The 22,716-nt window shown below is 42.4% G+C and overlaps 2 protein-coding genes across 2 annotated transcripts in view; one reads left to right on the top strand and one right to left on the bottom strand.

Annotated features, from left to right (window-relative positions):
* Positions 1-11,029: 11,029 nt before the first annotated feature.
* LOC140235214 (coelenterazine h 2-monooxygenase-like) lies at positions 11,030-15,510 on the top strand. Its single transcript, XM_072315246.1, has 2 exons — positions 11,030-11,570; positions 13,037-15,510. Exons 1-2 carry the CDS (start codon positions 11,136-11,138, stop codon positions 13,625-13,627), a joined length of 1,026 nt encoding a protein of 341 aa, XP_072171347.1. The 5' UTR covers positions 11,030-11,135; the 3' UTR covers positions 13,628-15,510.
* A 6,565-nt stretch (positions 15,511-22,075) lies between these two features.
* Positions 22,076-22,716, bottom strand: part of LOC140235529 (ATP-dependent DNA helicase DDX11-like) — a 30,671-nt gene continuing 30,030 nt past the window's right edge. Inside the window, exon 22 of the mRNA XM_072315553.1 lies at positions 22,076-22,206. Within this exon, the coding sequence (XP_072171654.1) occupies positions 22,135-22,206 (72 nt within the window). The 3' untranslated portion in view covers positions 22,076-22,134. The remainder of the gene's footprint in view (positions 22,207-22,716) is intronic.

A 22,716-nucleotide genomic window follows, 5' to 3' on the forward strand; every position in this document is an offset into this window, starting at 1 on the left:
TGGGAAAGTTTCATTTTCTCATTCCGGAGTTTAGCGGCCACATGCGATTGGGATGAACGGGAACAGCGCTTCCGTCTTCTTGCCTGTCTTCGCGGGGACGCCGCCGACTTCGTCTTTCAGCAATTGAGCGCCGAGGTCGTCAACAATCTCGATCAGCTGATCGCTGCCCTGGAGAGTAGATTTGCTGCTCGGAGAACCCCCTCTGCCTTTGTTTCCCAACTCGAGGCTCGTCGGTTAGGAGCCAAAGAATCAATCCCCGAGTACGCAGCCGACATCCGCCGGCTCACCACTTTTGGGTATCCAACGGCAGACACAGCCACGCTGGAAACAATTGCAACAAGACACTTTTTAAGGGGGCTTGGAGACAATAGCATGTCGATGGCCATCGGTATGCAGGAGCCTAAGACTCTCCAGGAGGCCAGGGAGATCGCTGAGCGGTACCACCACTTGCGAGAGGAGGCTAGCAGGAGTAATCCTCGTGGAGTCCGCTCGATCGCGTCTTCGGTCGTGGATAACGTAGTGACGGAGGAGCGGCTCGTGACATTTGAGCGACGGCTGCTGTCAAGCATGGACGACAAGATAACTGAACTTTCCCAGGCTATCAAAAAGCAACTCCAGCAGCAGGGAGAGCAAGGACCGCGATACAGGCAGGGAGTACAGCGTGGTCGACCACAGGGTCGCCCCACGCATTGCTACGAGTGTGGGGAAAACGGGCATTTCGGGAGAAATTGCCCCCTTCGATTATACCAGGAGCAAAATAGAATGAATCTTCCCTACTCCAACAATCAAAGGGCTGCATGGGAGCATAACCAGCTACAGCCAAACTGGGTGTCACAGCAACCACGCCCGGCCCAACAGCAACAAGCTCCTCCACCACGCCCCCAGCAGCAACAGCCGCCTCACCCTCCTCATCCAATGGACCGTGGGTCGGGAAACTAGTCGGGGCCGGCCCGGTCGACCAGGACCCGGCCCGTGATCATGAACCAGCGCCAAGGATTATTCAGATTAATGAGTGCACTGGAGTAGCGGCGTACGTTAATGCATGTGTGAACGGTGCTACATGTAAGTTATTGGTCGACTCAGGCGCAGCGGTGACGGTTATCTCCACAAAACTGTATAAAACAATGCCAGTTGAAACGCGCCCTGAACTAAACTCCCCCTCAGAACACATTCAACTGCAAGCGGCAGATAGTGGATTACTGACTGTACACGGGGTCGTACAAGTAAGTGTAAACATTGAAAATGACAATTTCATATGGAATGCATATGTTGCGGATGTGTGTGATGAGGGATTATTAGGCTTTGATTTCTTACACAATTTCAACTGTTCCTTGGAAGCGAGGCGTGGACTTCGTATTAGTGATCGTCTCTATCCAATCGAAATCGAGAGTAACTTTGTAAATAGTGCTGTTTATGTCAAGCATGATGTTGTTATACCCCCCAAATCGGAATTCATTGTCCCGGGGACCATTAACAAAGTTAACTGTGATGGCTATGATAGTGCGCCGCTGGCAATAATTGAACCTTGTCTACAAAGAAGCGGCTCACACGAAGTCCATGTTGCATCGTGCCTCATCGATGCGACGCGAGATGACATTGACATGCCCGTTCGCGTTGCAAACTTGTCGAATGAGGAAATTAAATTGTATGCAGGCACACGGATCGCGACTTTGAGTAGGACTATAGACGAGGTTTATGAACATCATGGAGATGATAATTCCTGTAAATATGTCGACATAAATGTCCGCAATGTGAAAATAAATTCGAGTGGAAACAATAACCCTCCAAGTGGATGGTCGGACGATTTAAAACACCTATATGAGAGATCGTGTGGTGACATGGACTCAGATGAAAAAGAGCGATTGTTAGCCTTATTCGAAAAACATAAATCGACTTTTGCCTCTTCACCCACCGACCTCGGGCGGACCTCGATAGTCCAACATTCAATTGACACTGGAGATGCAGTGCCCATAAAGCAGCGACCTCGACGCCCACCTCGAGCCTTCGTCGACGAGGAGGATAAAATAATAGATACCCAACTCAAGGCAGGCATCATCCGCGAGTCAACGAGTCCCTGGTCGAGTCCCCTGGTCTATGTTAAAAAACGCGACGGAACGACTAGACCATGCGTCGATTACCGGAAACTTAATGAGGTGACGAAAAAGGATGCATATCCTCTTCCGCGAATCGAAGACTGCCTTGACTGCTTGAGTGGTGCCAAAATTTTCTCCACCTTAGATTTGCAATCGGGTTATTGGCAGATCGACATCGACGAGGAGGATCGCCCCAAAACGGCATTTAGTACTCGTACTGGGCACTATGAATATGTCACCATGCCATTTGGATTATGCAATGCCCCTAGCACCTTTGAAAGGGCAATGGAGCTCATCATGAAAGGGCTCCAGTGGCGAACCCTCATCCTCTATCTCGACGACATTATCGTCATCGGATCGACATTCGAACAGCACATTGAAAGACTTGACGAAGTACTCGGGCGTCTTGGGCAAGCGGGCCTTAAGCTCAAACCGAGTAAGTGTCACATTTTTCAGTCGGAAGTCGCTTATCTCGGCCATATCGTCACTGCGTCCGGCATCAAACCCGATCCCGAAAAAGTAGAACGAATACAGAATTGGCCTGTACCGTCATCAGTGAGCGATGTGCGATCTTTTCTTGGATTGTGCTCATACTATCGTCGCTTCATTCGTGGATTTTCGACCATTGCTTCCCCCCTTAACAAGCTCCTCGAAAAATCACATAGATTTCAATGGGACGAGCAATGCCAAGCTGCTTTCGATCAACTGAGGGGCGTGCTCACCAGCGACAATGTCATGGCCTACCCCGACGATCACGGGATGTTTATACTAGACACTGACGCGTCCTCGACGGGGATTGGGGCAGTTCTATCTCAACTTCAGTGGGACGATGTTAATCAACGTGAGGTCGAGCGGCCGGTAGCTTTCGTGAGTCGATCTCTCACTCGAACGCAACGACGGTACTGCACGACACGACGCGAGTTACTGGCGGTTGTCTCGTTTGTCCGCCATTTTCGTCATTTTCTTCTCGGGAGGAAATTCCTTATTCGCACGGACCACTCCTCTCTTCGTTGGATAATGTCTTTCCGCGAACCGACGGATCAAATGGCCCGATGGATAGAAATACTTTCCCAATTCGACTTCGCAGTCGAGCACCGCGAGGGAAAGAAACACGGTAATGCCGACGCGATGTCGAGATTGCCGTGTGATCCCGAGAAGTGCGACTGCTATGACAAGTTCACCATATTGGAGGATTTACCATGTGGTGGATGTTCTACGTGCCAAAAGCGACACCGCGAATGGTCGGATTTCTTAGACGAGGACGATGTCGTCCCACTTTCTGTGAAAAATATCCGACCAACGCGTGAATCTACTTTGCCTACTGGAGACACGATGTCTTCCTCAACAGGGGGCGACTATGCTGAGAACGAGGGGAATTATTACAAAGGATTATCATACAATGTGTTGCCGATGATCATAATCATTGTCGGTCTCGTTGCAGCCACGATTATTGGTCTATTGCGATGTGATGATTTAATTGTGATCGGTTGCATTGTCGGAATTGTCGCGATTATGAGTTATGTGCATTACAATGCGTGTTCTGTGAGAAGGGGAAAATGGCCACTCCCCGATGTTTCTACGTCTAAGTTGAAGTATTGGATATCGCGTACCAGAGCATTACGTCGCAAACGTGTGCTCGATGTCGCTGACGACGGCAACCTGCCCTGCACCTCCGAAACAGGTGCCATAGCTGGAAATCTCTCCGGGCAGCAGGAAGTCCCAGTCAGTAATATCAATCGCGAAGAATTAATCAAAATGCAACGAGCGGACCCCGACATCGGGATCGTGATCGGATGGCTGACCACCTCGGGGAGTAAACCTGACCGCGGCCTCGTGCATGACAAGAGTCCTGCAGTGCGCAATCTGTGGCTAGCCTGGTCACAACTTCGCCTGGTGGACGGCCTACTTTACAAGCGTCATGACACGAACAACAAATTGACGTCGAGACTTCAACTAATTGTCCCATCCAAACTCCAAGCAGAGATCCTTCAATCGAATCACGCCACGATCATGTCGGGGCACTTGGGGGTAAAGAAAACCCTCAGCCGGATCCAAAGGAGTTTTTATTGGCATAACATGAAAGAATCGATCCGACTTTTCATCTCCAACTGTGTGGTATGTGGTGCCAGAAAACGACCGCCAACGAAGCCGAGGGCGCCACTTGGAGAATATAACTCGGGCGCCCCTATGGACCGAGTCGCCATCGATATCATGGGACCCTTTCCAGTGAGCTCAAATGGAAACAAATATGTTTTGGTCATTGGTGACACTTTCACAAAGTGGATCGAAGCGTATGGTATCCCCGATCAGTCTGCCCGGACCGTGGCCGACGTAGTCGTACGGGAGTTCATAGCGAGGTTCGGGGCCCCGCTGGAAATTCATTCGGATCAAGGGAAAACGTTCGAAGCCAATCTTTTTCAAGACGTGTGTAAGCTCTTGGAAATTACTAAAACCCGAACTACCCCTTACCACCCGTCGTCAAATGGCATGATCGAACGATTTAATCAAACCCTTGTCAATATGATTTCATCATTCGTCGATAAGAAACAACATGACTGGGATGAGAATTTATCATTGTTGACTGCCGCCTATCGAAGCACAATTCATGAGAGCACTGGTTTTTCCCCCAATTTTCTGATGTTGGGTCGCGAACTTCGAACCCCTATTGAGATAGCGCTTGGGATGGACCGGCCGGACATCGACCAGCGCGACTACGACGAGCACGCCGTCGACCTGGTAAAGACGATGGGGGACGCATGTCACCTAGCTCGTAAAAACTTAGCGTCGACTTGCGCAAGACAGAAAAAGGATTACGACGCCAGGCTTTCAGTCAACACATACAACGTGGGGGATCTAGTCTACCATCTAGACACGACCAAAAAACAAGGGCTCTCACCAAAGCTAAAATCAGCGAACTGGATTGGGCCTTGTGTGGTAACGCGGAAATTCAGCGATATCATCTTCGAAATTCAGTCCCAACCAAAAGGAAAGCGGAAAGTGTTACATCATGACCGGTTAAAGCCATTCGTAAGCACAACCATTCCCTCTTGGGCGCGGGAACTGTCCCGAAAAGCTGTTGTCGGCCTTTCCCTAAACAATAAACGACAGGCTGGGACACAAACTAGCATCAAGGACGCTCTTCCCCCTCGCCGATCAGCTCGCACCTCAAGGATGCCAAATCGTCTCAAATTGTAACCCCCCCCCAAAAAAAAAAAAAGACAAAAAAAAAAAGGAAACGACGAGGGATGAGTGCTGACGCTAAGAATTGCTGAAGACTGCGTTTTCTCGGATTGATGGGGGCAATAAAAATTCTTCACTGAATTCATGTTGCCTCCCTGATGTTTCGTCATTTGAAACGAAACCCTGGTATCGCGAACATTGTCTAATACCATACGATTTTTCTTCTCCCTCTCTGTTAATTCGAAATTATCGAATTATCATGGCGTTTAACTACTTTCTCCCTTCCACCGCTGGTGCTGGACAAGGGTATATTCCACTTAATACCCCCACCACGCCCTTGCTCGACGAGGAAAACCCGGGCTACTCCCCACCGATCACCGGGGGTGATGTCGAGAGAGGCGACGTCGGAACCGAATTTACATCCACTAGACCAGGTCCTTCCCTTCCACAAACGAACACACCACCGGTGGCTTTTCAACCGAACCCTCTGCCGCAAAGGAAGACCCAGCCCCCACGAAAAAGAAAATACTGCACTCTTGGTGAAGACAATGAGACCCGACCTGAAACTCCCCTCTCTGAAACGGACCGCATCATCCGGGCCATATCAGCGATGGAGCAAACACTCAAAGCGGATATCGCATCGCTTCGGTGCGATATTGCCAGCCTCTCGCACGCGGTCGCCAGGCTTGAGGAGAAGGTCGATTCCGAAGGAGACGATGCCCGCGAGTACGCCCAGCACATTCAAAATGACCTCAAAAATGGAATAAATCATCTGTCTGGGGTTCTCGGCGGACAACGGAACAAAGTCTACCGGGCTTCGTCCATTCTTCAGGACCTCCTAACGACGACCTCAACGCCGAGCTCATCATCGCTGTCGGATTAGCAGTTAGGTGGCTACGATACAGCTGGGGAATCTGAACGACCCTAAGGGAATACAGTCATCAAGAAACGACTTTTTTTTTTGTCCTTATTAATCCGGCCGAGTTCGTGCCTTTAGTTGATTTCAGTGTAAAAGAAGCCCGGCCTATAACGGCACCTTATATGATATATGCTTTTGGATTCAACTTTGAAGAGAAAAATTCCCGTGCGCATTCCGTATCACTTTTATGCGTGGACTGTTCGACTTTTGCCACGGGATGATGTAGAAAGGAGATCTGATTTATAACACGGGACACAATTATTGCCTCCTTTTGGACAATGAACTGAGTGTGACCAAAAGGGACACTAAAAAAACAAAATGTACGTATGAATTATGGTGTTCATTTCATTTATTTGGAATCATGCTTTGATGACGTATATACTTTTCTGTCGCAATAGGCAATACTTTTCTTGGAGTTTTGATTTACCTTTGCGTCCAATATACCGCACTCTCGTGTCTCTCTTATGACATGTATGATGCGTTCGAAAACTCACGATGTCTGGATTTATATGCAATTGTGACATACTAGAACTCTCTACTTTATTTTTCTCTCGTCTTTTTTCTCTTCTTTATGTTTTTCCTTCTTCCTCTCTTCTTACTTTCTTTATTCGTTGCATAATTCGTTTGAATAAGACGCATTATATATTTTTTTTTTCTCAGTCATGAAGTTATAATTTATCATGCAGTTATTTTTGTGTTTTCGCCAAAATATGTCCTTAAATAGTTGCTGTGAGGATTTATCGTTTACACATTTTCATGATGTATCATTACTTGTACATAGATTTTTTTTTCTCCTTTCACGCATTCGTCCCTTTAATTATGGTAGCGCCATTACTCGCTGTTGAATTTCTTATATCCATCTACTTTTTTTTCTTTCTTTCTTTCCCTCTGGCCTGTCACACCCCTGATCCTCTTTTACTCACTGGTTCCTTCGTCTGGCTTTTCTCTTGTTTACACTCTCCCTCATTTCACTTTTTCACTTCTCCGTCTTTCTTTCTTCTATTCATCGTCGATCCTTTCTGAGGAGTACCTCGGGCTTCTCGATTTCTTACATTTTTTGTTTTGTTTTGATGTTGTCTTTTCCGCTAGTGCTTACTATACGTACATTTTGATTTAATTTGTTTTAATTTGATTTGATTTTATTGGCGCATTTCGAACCACGAACAGGGTCATGATATTGTTTGTGTATATTATGTTTCTGCATTTGGGAAACGCTCATTTTTTTCGCATCATTCTTTGAAAGTGTTAATTTTCGTTGTTCTGGATACGTTTTTGGAATCTAAATAAAAAAAAAAACAACAACAACAAAAAAATCCTCTACTCAAAAAAAAAAAAAAAAGATGTAGCAAACAACTCGGCCATGAGAATCATTTGGGATAGTAATCATCTCCTGGACGGGGGGACTATACACCCAACTGGACTGTCTAGCATTTATCTCGTTATTTTAGTCCGTGTTACGTAAGGAAGAATGTATCCTTGAGTGTAGTATTTCTCAAATCTTGTCGGCGAGCACGTGTACAAAGTGTAGGAATTCATTCCTTCGCCTTCGTAACTTTTCCGATGTAAATACCACTTTGTAAATAGCTGGATTTATTTCGTAGGTCTGTTTTTTTTTCTCTCGAGCTTTGTGCACAATGATGGACTTGTTCAGTACAGACACGTGCTCTTGTCATGACGACTGTTTGATTTGCCGCAATGATGATGATACACTTTTGAATTTGAGTTGATTTTCATGCTATTTTTTTTTTTATTGCTGCGTTGTTAGTACATACAGTAAGCCTGTTACCGAAGTTGCTTTAAGTTGTTAATTAGAATCGATTCTCCCATATCACTTATGTGCCCATCTGGTTCTTCTACTTTGTTTTCCTTGCCTTTCCTTATCTACTCGTCTTTACATCCTCATTGTCGGCACCTATCTTGGTTCGCTCTCGCGATTTCATTTTTGATTGTTTAGGCTTTATTTAGCTCTCCGTTTCCTCAATTTTTTTCTCCTCTTCTGATTTCTCTAAGTTCTCTGTCATCCTGCTAAATGTATTTATTCCATCTCTATCATTGCGATGCTCGTGTATATAGAAGTTCCTTTCGTTTAAATTTTATCTTACAACGTCATTGCTGAGGACAGCAATATTTTCGAAGGAGGGGGATGGTGTTACGAATTCTGTTGAGACATAATTCATGATATAGCATTTACATCGTATGTTCTGTATATTCCATATATATTCATTTATTTTTATGTATTGTTGTATAGAATTGCATTTAAATTGATATTGAAAGTAAACTGAGTTCTATATCAGGCCTTGCTTCTCGTCCTCGCTCTATCCTTGCTTCTCGTCCTCCCTCTATCCTTGTTCTTTTCGTCCTTGCTCGACGATCGGCCTCTGTCCTCGTACGATCCTTGCTACTTTCTCCTCGAAATGTCCTCTCGTAAATTTTACTTGTCTCAACTGCCTGTAGCCCTCCTTCTCGTTTTCTGCTGACTATTATTTCTAACCCACGCTATCGTTTCATTTCTGCTTGCTTGCACTTTCATCTCACCTTCCCTCGTGATTTCTCTGACCCTGCAGCCTGCGCGTCCGCGAGCAGTGGCCTCGTGTCGTAAAAAGCAAGGATGCCGCATGCGACCTGGTATTACGTAACGAGAGGACGCGTCCGCATGCGACCCCAGCTAAGGACAGGGTCGTGTGAGGACAGGGACGCGTAAGGACACGCCCTCGTCCTCGTAGTGATGGACGGCGACAGCTGTCCGTAAGGTCAGATTGCTTGCTCACAGGAAGGCCACTCTCGCGGCCGCTAACAGGCGAACTCAGTATAAATAGACTTGTTTATGCCAAGTTGAAGAGCTTGTTCGTTTAGGAGTTTCAGCATGTAGATCATAAGTTTTTCGTTGTAGTTTTCGTGGTGGACATAACTTTCTTCACAAATAAATTGGACAAACTCCATATGATGCCTCCTGTGGTCTTTGTGACTTGTGACTCTAGTATTTCTTGTTCCGCAATAGCTTACAATTAATTACATGATTTCCAGTACACTGGCTACCAGTAGGCACGCTTACCAACCACATAACGGATTTTGAGGAGAGTAAACGAGGAACGGAAACTAAGTACCCTCAGTATACCGATCGCCCTCTCCATACCAAAATTTCGTTACAATATATATATATAATATGTGTGTGTGCAATGTGTCAGCGGATTGGGGAGAGAAATGCCGGGGAGCAAACAATGTGAAGAATGGAAGTCTTTTTCTTTCTTTTTTTTCTTGCTTGTCATGACCCATCATCATTGGGTTAACCTCTTCCCCTTTTAGCAAAATGCTAGATCCGCTCCTGTCGAATAAAAGCCAGTTGGAACTCCATCTTTTGAATCTCCTTGGTCGGGCTTAAGGTCCTACACCACTGCAACTGAAGGAAAATGAGCAAGTTCCTTGTACTATGCGATGTGATGAATTCATTGAAAGTAGCCGCTTATGAAAACTAGGTGAGGATCGAAAGCATCCGGAGAGCACAGGTTTCTACCAAGCAACTACACCATGTCTTGTCATTTTTAATTTTTCCTGAAATTTACTCCAAATCCGTTCATAACTTTTCAATAATTTTGCAAACAGACACACAAACTACTAGCATTGGCGGAGGTATAAAGGGCGACAGTAGGCTTAGGGTGGGATTTCACGGAGCACGCGAACGATTTGCGAAGGACGCGAATGGCAAAATCCAGCATTCGTATTTTAGTCTGCAAAAGTTCGCCAAACGAACGTGAGGGTTCCGAAGCGTCGTCAGTTGTTCGCAAATGTCGTTTTTACTTCGGCGAGAATTTCAAAAAAGTTTGAAATTTTTTGCGAACCTTTTCCGCACACTTGGTCGTGATTTGCTCGTGAATTGTTCTCGAAAGTGTCTTTAAAGCCTCGTCATATGCGCAAGACCTTCGCAAGACACGCGCGATGTTCGCAAAATGTTCGTGAAACCCCAAACAGACTCCGAAACTTTGGAGAATGTCTCGCGTATGTTACGCGAAATCTGCGAAGTTTTTCCTATCATTTTACGACGTAATCGCAAACTGTTCGCGTACCTTTTGAGACATTCTCGCGAACGTTTAGCGCACGTTTGGGGGATGTATGACTTATACGTTTTCTACAGATAAAAATCGTAGCATACATCTAAACATCAAAGAATTATTGACAACTATAATAAAAAAAGAAATTAAAGACTAGCAAAGAGAAAGAAATGTTTGATATACAAAATATATAGAGATTATGTGTTGGAGGAAATGAAAAAAAAAAATCAGATGCTCGTTTCTAGTGGAGATAGGTATTAGGAAAAAGAATATAGGCAAGCACACGATAGAGAAATGAGAGAAAAAGAAAGGAGAAATAGAGGAAAGAAAAAAAAAATCAACTCAAGACAGCTTCCACCTCTCCTTGGGTACATTTTCTCCCATGATTATTGGAAATGTTTCGTTGTTCGCATTTCCGTCGCATGTTCTTCGTGTACGTAACATGCTGTACTTTAGCAATGATACACACGACATTCGCACAAACGTCGTGGAAACTTCGCACAAAATGCGCAACAATAGTTTTCGGCTTCATTGTCGGAACACATTCGGAGAAAAACTTTTCCGAATGTTGGATTTTGTCATTCGCGTCCTTCGCAAATCGTTCGCGTGCTCCGTGAAATCCCACCCTTACTGCGCCTGGCCTTAAATTTTTTACGTTGACGGTACAGCTAGAACGCCATCAACCTGCTGCTGGCGCACAATCAGATACTAGTACACATAGGGGTCGCACGTGACATACTTGAGTAGTAGCCAAACAAACAGAAAAAGATAGAGCTGCTGTTGTAGCTGTCTGTACGTGCGGATGACGTACATGAAGTCATAGGGTTGCGATTTAATATCATCAAAGATCGTACTGCGATCTTTGTTATCATTCATTTTAGAATCTCGAACAAGAAGATGGCAGACGATGCGATAAACAGGCTTCAGACAGTAGTCGACCACTTGCAATTTGGCAGACTTGCACCGTCCAACGGGCGCATCGCTGTACGGCAAGTAGCCGAAACGGCCGGGTCGGCCGTACCTCTCGTTACTGCTGATGAATGGTGGGGAAAGTGTAGGAAAATTAAAGTCCTCGGCGAGACTATGTCATACTATGATTCCGATCCGAATCAACTGAATAGTAGACATGCTGTCGTATTCTTACATGGGAACCCAACGTCATCTTATCTCTGGAGAAATGTCATGCCGCAAGTGCAGCCGTTCGCCCGGTGTTTGGCACCTGACCTCATCGGGATGGGGCGGTCCAGCAAGTTGGCCAATCACTCCTATCGCTTTGTCGACCACTTCCGGTACCTGTCTGCGTGGTTTGATTTGATGAATCTACCTCGGAAGGTATAAACGTCTACTGCTACATAATACGCAAGAATCTTAAAACAACTGACTTTTCAGAGGCATTAAAAAATATGAGGTTTAGGAATTACAATGACAAGAAAATAGAACAAGCATTTGAAAAAATAAGTTAAAGGGTTAAAGGTGAGAATTTAGCTCTTAATGTTTTGCGAGATATTCAGAAACCACTCCATGAGATGTCAAAGAGCATGCAATTCTAAGGGGTATTAAAAGTTTATTTGATGAAAATCGGTTTTGAAATGGCCGAGATATCCAAAAGCAAGGTGAAACAAAGAGATCCTATATAATAAAAGGCGTGGCCTGTATTCTTTTATTATTATCACTTTTTTTGGATATTTCAGCCATTTGAAAACCAATTTTCATCAAATAAATGTTGAATCCTTCTTAAAATTACATGCTCTTTCATGTTTTATAAGAGGTTTCTCATTATCTCACTTAGGAATGTTCAAAACATGAATCCCCACCTCAACCAGTACTGTACAGTCCCTTTAAAAAGTTTTGACTATCAGAAACACAAATAAAGCTTTAAAATTATTGCAGGGTCTGGGAAACTTGTATTTGGAGGTTCTAACTTGGAAATGTAATAGGAATGGATATGAGGAAATGGATGTACATTGAATTTCAATGATTTGATATTGTATTTAATCTCGATCATTCGTCAAATGGCCGTCTCACTCAAACAATTCTATTACACAAGAGAGACAAATTACTGCCATAAGCCCATTTTCCCTTGTTTCTTTCATTGAACCTTTTCTGCATTTGAAACGGCATAAACACTACGATATGGAACATTTGTGTGTGAGCTTTGCAAAATGTATAATTAGCATGTAGGTTGTGCACTTTGATTTGCTTTGAACTTTTCAGACTCAAATAATTAACATGAAAAAATATTTTTCAAATTTATTTAGCCTGTCAAAATACAAGTTTTACTTGAAATATTTATGGTATGTTCCTCTAGCTCAACCTGTGCAGCCTTTGACTTTGATAAATTCCCTTTCATATATCTACATGTTAGCCTACCTGGTAGTATGTAGTACATAATACAGTGGACTCTTGTTATAACGAAATCCTTGCAACTGGCAGCTTTTCTTTCATCATATCGAAATTTTATAATAACCGGACAAATAAACCATAAAATACGTAGAGTGGATGTTGCAGCCTGAATTTTCACTTCATTATAAGTGGAATTTCGTTTTAATTGTGTTCATTATAATGTCGGTGCACTGTATTCTGACAATTGCATATTATATCATGAAAAATTACTAACAAAATTGATGCAATGTATTTATGGGTGCATGCAATATGATAATACACCCACTATGAAGTGTAATAAACCAACTGCAATTGCAAAGCATTTCTTCATAGCACACTTCTTTTGGCAAAAATGAACTTTTAAGTAGACCCAGGTGTTGTACATTGAAAGTAGCAATGCTGATTTCTTTTTGCAGATCACAATAGTCTGCCATGACTGGGGCTCTGGCCTTGGATTCCACTGGTGCCACAAGCACCAGGACCGTCTCCTTGGTCTTGTCCACATGGAGAGCATCGTGGGACCTGTTCCCGGCTGGGACAGCTTTCCAGAGGTCGCCAAAAATATGTTCCAGGCAATACGCTCCAAAGCCGGTGAGGAGATGATCCTGGATAAGAACCTCTTCGTGGAGCTGCTCCTGCCCCATTCCATCCTGAGAGAGCTGCGGCCTGAGGAGTTTGATGCCTACAAGGAGCCGTACACAACTCCAGGAGAGGACCGCCGCCCCACCCTAACCTGGCCAAGGGAAATTCCTATCGTGGGTGATGGTCCCGATGATGTCATTGCCATCGTCTCTGCATATCATGCCTGGCTCAGAGAATCAGCCAGCTTGCCCAAGCTTTACATAAATGGCAAGCCAGGGTTTTTCAGTAAGGGAATCTTGCGTGGCACCCAGAATTGGCCGAACCAAAAGGTTGTGGAGTGTGCAGGATTGCATTTCCTGCAAGAAGATTCACCCATAGAAATTGGTAACCACATCAAGGACTTTGTGTTGGATCTTTACAAATAAATGGCTCACTGTTAGTTGGTTTCATAAAAATGCTGCAAAACCCACATTCCAACATGTAAACAACTCTTCTTTGGGGTAAGAAAAGTGTAGGGAAACGTCATCATTGACCTACAAGATTGTGTAATGAGAGGAAGACAGTTTGTCAACTCATGTTCTATACACTTTTGTGTTAATGCCTTACTTCAGTGATTAGTACATAATAATGCTCACAGCAATGTGGTTGAACGTTATCACAATGAATAATTATTTTCTTTGAGTAAGGTATTTCATTGTTTAAAATTTAATGCCCCTTAATGAAGTGTAATAATTTAATGTCGTGTTCATTGTTGAATTTTATATATTTCATAAAAGTTTGTTTGTTTTTTATTTCAGGCATGCATGGATTATGAATTATGTAGTATTTGTACTTGTATTACATCAAAGTTAATGTCTTCCAAAATGCTGTTTGGTGGTCATCAAAAAGGTGGGGGAATTGTTTGCGTGTCTTCATGTGAATTGATCTTTATTTTATAAGGAGTGACCAGTTCATGTACAATTGTAATTAAAGAAAGGATACTATTTGAGCATGTTCATGATAAATTGTATTAAATACTGTACATGTTGCAACTACCACAGCAACTAAAATGCTCATAATTGACTAACTGCTGCCAAACCAATGCTAAGTATTGCAAGTACCATTGTAGCAGTCTTTGTGTACTCAACAGTACCTTACAGTACAATGTAGTAACTATAGTGTATATTCTACATGGTAGATCCTACAACAACATCACTTCATCTAAATACAGTAGTGGCATATGGTACACAGCTGTATTATCCATATAAGTTCATATTTCTGCAATCCATTCCATGATACTGAGATCAAAGTATCAGCAGTGAGTTACCTGTACTTCTTACCACACCTTATGCTGAAAAACCCCAGACATCAGCGAGTGTGAGCCTGGTTGGGATAACACTATAACAAAGCAAAAGATACTGGCCTGTGCATGAAAAGATTATGATAAATGTGTTAAAATTGGATTATGACAGTACACTGTATAGGAATAATGTACAGGTCTGAGTGCATCAGGTGTACATGCACCGTAAGGTAACTCTGGAACTGTTTACCGGTAACCCACGAGGTGCAACAGAGTTGTTTTAAAACTGCCAGTAGATTCCATAGTTACTGCATGAACTTTATTCCTACTGATGAATGAAAAGACCTATGTGTCCAATCTTTTTTTTATAGAACAGTGAACAATGCCAGAAAATCCATCATTTTTATACGTACAATGTATTTCCAATAATTACTGATGCTTGGAAAATTTGTGGGATCAATTTCCTCTTGGCTTGTCGTAGATGCGAACTTTTACACAGTAATTCTGGATGCATGGCTAGCCATCTCTTGCTAAAGTGCGCGAACTCTTTGCCCATGCACTAGTGTGCAACAGCACGTTTATAGTCATATGTCTGTTCGCCAGTGATCGCAATGACACTTTGATATTAAATGTGCTGCCAATAAAAAAGATGTATGGTCTGTGTATGTATGTGTGTGTGTGATGCTTGTAATACATGGTACCAAAATGCCAGTATTCATTATACATTTGCAATGGTTCTAATTAGCATACAAAGTATGCACAAAATTGCATAATTTTTGTTCAGTGTTGATTAGCTTGTGTAAATTGTCCAGAATATGGTGATGATGGGCATGATCATGCAGTAACATTTGTCACAGCAAATTCTGGCTACATTGCGCAACCGTTGATGTCATTCTTTGAGAGATTCCAAGCAGCTGATTTGTTTAAGAATAGAAAGAAGATTCAGTGAAATTGCAGCTCAAGTGTAGTGAGTATTAAGTGGAATGAAGTTTGAAATGAAATAAATGACTCAGAACTGTACATAGCTTGTTTTTATTTTTCGTTTGTGTAACATCTAAACATTTAAGAATGAGGGTGTTAGATTGTTATTAACTTTAATCTGATACCACCTTGTTTTAGAATACCAGGGTAATACATGTACATTTCTGGAGTATTTATTCTGTAGTGTACACACACACACACATACACACACACACACACATTTGTGCAGGCAAAGTAACATGTATCATTCTATCAATACATTCACTACAAATGAAAATACCATTGTATGAAATTTTGATGAATATTTTTTTCTTTTTCACTCTTAGTCATACACATGTATCATAATATGTGCTTACAGACTGAAGGCACTGAAGTGTTTTAATGATTATGCATTATTATATACCTCATATATAGAATCCTCTCATCTGATTGGTTAAAAGTGGAGTCATGAAAATAGCTGTGCCCCATTTTTGATCAAAATGACGTCATGATTTAGTGTGCCCGGGGCACAGTTGATTAACTGTGCCCTGTAACATGTTAAATAGGTTTGGAGACAGTCGCAACCCCGTACACATAGATTGCTCATATGTACGCACCAATGATATGACCGCCGTGCTGTCGATCAGCGTTGATTACGAGTGCTGTAAAAGAGACTAGCGGTCACAGGTCGCGATGAATTTGACCTTTCATTCACGTTCGCAGACGATCGACCTTCGCCACAGTTCACATACAGTGGACTCCCGTTATATCGAAGTCCTCGGGACCGGCAGTTTTCTTTCCTTATATCGCAATTTCGTTATAACCGAACAAATAAACAATAGAAATACATAGAGTGGATGACATTGCAGTCCAAATTTTTACTTCGCTATAACCATGTTCGTTATAACGGGAGTGCACTATAGAAGCCCATTTGTTTACTACATCTGTCAAAATAGCGAGAACATGGCTGAAAATCAGAGATTTCACCTAGTGGATGATGAGGAACTCAAGGCAATAATGGATGCCGCTGCTAGCAAGAGTACTAAGCAACAAGTGAAGTACGCGGTGAAGGTGTTTGAAGATTACTTGAAGCTTACTGGTATGGATTTAGCAATGGTAGTTGCACTGCCAAATTCTGACCTGGATGATATCATCGGGAAGTTCTATCGTAGCGCACGTCAACAGAATGGTGAATTGTACTGCAAAAAGACCGTGCAGGCAATCCGTTTTGGGCTCCAATGTTTTTTCATCAATGAAGGTAAATCTGACATCATCCTGCATGCTGATTTTGCTGGATCATCAAGAATCTTCAAGAGCTTCTCAGCAACATTGAAACAGAAGGGAAAAGGATATGTAAAACATAAAATGGCAATAGCCGAGGAAGATATGAGCATCATTCAAGATTCTCTGGATGTATCTGATCCATTGGGCCTTCAGAACAAGGTATTCTTAGATTTCATGTTGTAATTTTGTAACAGAGGACGAGAGAATCTGCGAGAAATGACACGTGATAGTTTTTAGGTGAATGTGGAGTTGCGCACTGGAAAGCGATACATAACTTTTAACGATACACTCACAAAAAACAACCGTGAGGATGATCTTGAAAAGAGCCAAGGTGGTGTGATGATTGAAACAAATGATGCGAGATGTCCAGTGGCTTCTTTCTTGTCATATGTGGAAAAGCTAAGCCCAGAGTGTCAATGGTTCTGGCAGAAACCCAAGCCAAAAGTGCCAACGTCAGGTCCATGGTACTGCAAATCTCCACTTGGGAAAAATAAGCTTGGTGATAAGATGAAGGAAATTTCCCTGAAAGCTGGAACCTGCGTGTATACAAATCACCGTCTGCGTGCCACTAGCATCACGTTTCTGAGGAATGCAGGTTTTAAAGACAGGGACATAATGTCAGTGTCTGGTCACCATTCCGAATCCAGTTTGAAGCACTATGCAAGAACCACTGAAAAGAAGAAGGAAGAAATGGCCCGTGCCATTAGTTCAACAATTAATCCAAACCAGCAACTCCAAATCGCACATCTGCGGGACCATCAGCTACTGACATCCCTTCCAACTTCCTCGGTTGCTGATAACATTCCTGGCCATGTAAATCAGGATCTTGACCTGGAGGCAATCTTGCGTGACATTGCTAATTCACCACGGGTTACAATGAACATCCCTGTCTATATAACCAACACCAGCAGCCAGGAGAACAAACCCACCAATTTCAATTTTCACAACTGCGTGGTGCATTTTCATCAGAAATAACTTCAGAAGTATGAAATCAGCCACCTGTAAATTATGTTTAACTGCTCTTGACTGTGTTAAATTATTTGTGTTGGAATAGTTGGATTGATGGATTTCAAATGTTAATCCGTGTTGGATTTTAACTGTTAATGACTCTTTTGTGGAACTTGAACTTTCTGATTTGGATGGATCGACACAGTAGAAGAGGGCATAATTTTGGTAAGTTCTAACAATTTTATTACATTTCAAAATCAAAGCTGATGCTATAATTTTAAATAGCTTTTAGTCCTTGTTTAATTCAGGTAACCTTTTAACCAATCAGATAAGAAGATTCTATATTTTCGGTATATAAAACAAATAATGACAGCTTGATATTCGGGGCACAGTTAAATCATGCAGGCCCTCGGTGATGTGAAAACCATAACTATGCCCTCAGCTTCGCTTCGGGCATAGTTATGGTTTTCAGATCACCTTGAGCCCATAATTTTAACTGTGCCCCTCATAGCAGTCATTATTTGTATACTAGCACTCATTGGCATGATCCTAAATATGACAGATAAACAAGATTGATTGATCTGCAGAGGAAGACCACCCTCTTGAACTCTGCACTCCTGATAGCAACTGATACAAATGGAAACTCAATATTCCCGGTGGCTAATGGTGCGTGCTACCCAAACCCTGCAGTCAAACTTTTTTTGAAAGACCTGGAAGAAGTGATAGGCGTTATCATCAGGCTGATAATCATTGTGGGTGGGGAAAGGCACTTCACATGGCTAACTTCCTTCCTTCATGCACACGGTAAAAATAAAAATAAAATGAAACAAAACTGAAATCTGAGAACATGACACACAACACATACTGTATACGCCATATATTTTGCGAGTCTAAATTTTCACAAATCGAGACTTCCCAACGATTTCGCGAGTGGTGAATTTCCCGACCGTGGAGTCCTTTACTGAATGGAGAAATGTGTATGCGTACATTCCATTCATATCGGGATCAGAGTCAATATTTTCGCGTCTTTAATTTCGCAAAAATAAAAACCTTGCGAACTATTCGGCGCATACAGTATTACACAACTTAAAATCTAGCAAACTTGAAAGGATAAGGTTTTATTAAACTGATTCTCTCTATCAAAGAGAGCTACAATTTGTTTTTGTGGGTTTTTAATGTTGAGATTTCGCTTTCCTTTTGAAATACTGAACAAGTTTTCAGGAACATTCAAAGAGACATACAGGTATCCTTGCTGTTTCAAGTGACTGCTTCCAAAGTACGCAAGTCAAAAAGTAATTCACAATCACAATGAACATGAACTTTACATACGGTAATACATGTACTGTATTTCCTTTCATCTCTTGTTTTGACAAAAAAAAACCTGAAGTATTTGAAAATAAAGAACATGGGAGTGTCTGACAACTTTGCTTTGTTGGTCATGGATCTTACAAATTGCCTGTCTAGCAGGAAATTAAATTTACATGTGTGGTTCCTCCATCCAATGCAATAATCATTTGATCAACAGTTATGGCGTAGACAATGAAAAACCACTACTGTAATAAACTGTTTTATTTCGTGTGGAAACATTGTGACGTGACTGTGTATGGTATGAAGCATATTCCACATATGACACAAGTTGTCCAGTTAGTTTTGGTACCAGACCAGAGGCTGACAAATTGGGGAAGTGACAATGTCAGATTTTGTTAGAAATACAAGGAATGAGTTCATGTGGTACACCATCCCATAAGACCAGCAAACGAGTATTCCTTATTGACTATCTTAGGGATGGCGGAAAATTAGCAGGTAGTTCTAGATCAGTAAGGACTAAAAAGATTGAGAAACTCCTTACATTTTTGGAGACTTCCAGATCACATACCGGCAGGGAGGTTGCAGTGCCACTTTCTTGAGTGGAAGCAGAAAGAAAAGAAGACCAGCAGAGACTAGACAGTGGACCTGCAGAGGTTTCTATGATAATTATACAATGAAGTACACAAAGTAATATGCAAACCAAGAGGCAATATTGATAGAGCAATTCTTCAAATGCACTGAAGACCTTTACCTGAGGAGCATCCTCTGAGATATGCATGAACTTATGCCATCTACGTATCTCATTCATAGAAATAAAGGAATTTGCAATTGAGAGGGAGCAGCAAGAAGAGGCAAGGTCTAGATCCAGCTCTTCAGATACGGCCCACCAGGCTGCAGTGCAGATAAAAGTTCAGCCTCCAGATGCAGCTCCAGATGTCTTACAGGCAGTTAGGGACATGGCTGATTGACTGAGTTGATGGAGCTGTACAATGTGTAAATGACCTCGCCTAATTCTTATACCCATCTCCAGGCCAACCAGGGTAACCAAGACAACCAGTCCATATAGAGGTCCATGCTACCACTGTGGAGCCTTTGGCCTCCTTGTGTGCCATGGTCCACATGGACGTCAGGGTTGGAACTCGAAGAGATTTTGGAGGGGGCCACCTGATGCATGATACGAGGGGACAGGAGTCTGTATAGGCCTCTGCTGGTGACTTCTACCCTGATACCAGTGCTTTTCAAAGTCAGCATAGCCGATATGCTTACCCTGCTGGCCCATCTCTGCCTCACCAAGGGAATTCAAGAGATGGACGAGTGCAGGGTTCTGGGCCACATGGAGGGGGAGAAATACTTCAGATAGGGTCGAACCCCCTCCGTTCTGGACCATCTGGAAGGGGACAGATGGATAAGGACACCAGGCGACAGCACCAAGGACATACTGTACGAGCTGAAATTTTCGCGTACAGATATTTTCGCGAATTGGTCCTTCAAGGACATTTTCGCGTGTTGTTAATTTCACGGTTGCGAGGGTCTAACTGAACTTACTTATTTGCGCGTTGTTATTTTCGCGTGTTGTTATTTTCGCGATTCAAAGGCGATTCGCGAAATTCACGAAAATAAAACCACCGTGAATATTTCAGCTCGTACAGTACTCCTGTAACTGGCCAGATGTCAGAGATCAGTGCAGTAGTGAGCCTTAACATAATGGACAGCTTTCTGTGGCTGTGGTAAGGAAGAGAGACTGTGGCTGTGGTAAGGAAGAGAGACTCCAGCACTAGGTTGTGCATGGATTACCAACACTTGAATAACATGGATCGCTGGGACTCCCTCTCACTTCTGAGAATAGAGGAAACGCTTTTGCTGCACCCTTCAGAGTCTACAAGTATACCCACTTCCCTTTGGATTGCATCATTACACTGGTGTCCACTCTGTTGTCTATTGCACTTGTCAGTCATGGTGCATACAAACAGAGAGAAAACTGGTCAGTATGAACTGGAACTTGCATTCAAAACAGATTACTGATGTTGCAATGGCTAGGGACCAATGTTTAAGAATTTTGCCCATCTTCAAATTGGCTTAAAACTTTTCCTTTTAAGAATGGGAGCCAACTTTGTTACTTCCCCTTACAATAGCTTTGGCCCTTGATAAGGGAGACATGGTATTTCTCTATTCATTATAACGTCGGTTGAGAATGAGAAGGGCGTTAAGTTGCTTCTAAACCCATAGTGTTCGGGACAACTTAGCGCCCTTCTCATTCTCAACAGACGATAAATTAAAGTAAACTTAAAAACTTCAGTATAAATAATAGGAACAGTTCACCTATGTCATCATAAATAATGTCTGATATAGATTCTCAATGCTAGATTTCCCTGCTCATCTGAATTTTACAGTATTCTCAACTATAATGTCAAATCAAAAACTTTCAACAACAAGTGTCCTTGCTTTGACACTAACAATGAATGGATAAAAAAATAGGTAATGTTAACTAAAATTCAGGTCTACTTCTGCTTGAGACCTCCAGGTCCTGTCTCCCTCAGCTTTTCTGTCTGTATCCCTTAAACTGGCGGACGGCCCCAACTGACCTCAGGCAGGAGAGACACGTGCACATTACCACCTCCCACTACTTTGTACAAACATTCACCTGTCCCAGCCACACTGAGCAACAAACTTGGGACAGACTTCAAAAGGGTACTAAAATTATGATGCACACCACTACTCTGGTGCCGGCACAAGGAAGTTAATGACACAATAAGAAAAACATATTTCTTAAAAATGAGCAAAACATACTCTGTCCGTTATTTGGACACACGAACAATGCTAACAAATTTCGACTTTGTATATCTCAAAGGGATTACTTTTCTCTGCTCACAGCTTGATATCCAAGTAGACCATACAATACTTGGTTCAATCTGCTATCACAAATGATCAGATTTTGAGGATATGTTACTTGCTTCCTTCTGCCAGAGTAAAGTAGACTAAGAGTGGCTGTGGCTGTTTACACACAGTTTAAGCTGAAAATGACTGAAAATGGAGACCATGATAACTGTCTCATCATTGTACATATCTGAGACTTGCTTGTTGCGTACACATGAAGTGCATGTACAGGTGAGAGTAAATAGATCTTGAACACTTTCACATTATTCCACGTCATGGCTAGCTTCTTGCTTCCACACCACTGCTCTGTGTGTCAGTCTGCTGTTTGTCTGGCCTCTTGTCCACAAAGAACTGTCAGGAAAAGTAAGGAGAAAGAGAAGAGTAGCAATCAATACATTATTATAGAAGGAACATTTCATGCACACCCTTCTAAAAAGTAGAAAGCCACAGAAGGCTTAATAGCATATGGGCTTAGTCTCATACCCCAGCAAATACTTACCGGCAATCATGAAGCTTTTTTTTAGAGAATTATCTTGAAGAAATGATTATTGTAGTTTCAATAGTTTTAAATGAATGAACACTTTCCACTTTATAGACAATAAAATAAAATAAATGAAATAAAATGAAACAAATGAAATGAAAGCAATCCACAACCTAAAAAGCAAACACACTAAGAAACAATTCAGAAAGTTTCCTTTTTTTTTGCTTTCCTATGGATGACATTTTCTTGCCAGTATTTTTTAGGCTAGATGATATGTATAGGATTGGTAAACGTAAAAACAAAATGTCATTCATTCATGCATTCATGGGCAAATGATTCAGACACAATCTTACAGCAACATACGTCATGAGTAATTAATA

This window comes from Diadema setosum, chromosome 11 (assembly GCF_964275005.1).
Source record: "Diadema setosum chromosome 11, eeDiaSeto1, whole genome shotgun sequence".
Classification (NCBI taxonomy): domain Eukaryota; kingdom Metazoa; phylum Echinodermata; class Echinoidea; order Diadematoida; family Diadematidae; genus Diadema; species Diadema setosum.

Excerpts from the sequence above, each read along its gene's own strand:
- LOC140235214 (XM_072315246.1), top strand. The coding sequence starts at position 11,136 with ATGGCAGACGATGCGATAAACAGGCTTCAGACAGTAGTCGACCACTTG. Across the intron at positions 11,571-13,036 it reads TGATGAATCTACCTCGGAAG|ATCACAATAGTCTGCCATGA; the intron begins GTATAAACGTCT and ends TTCTTTTTGCAG.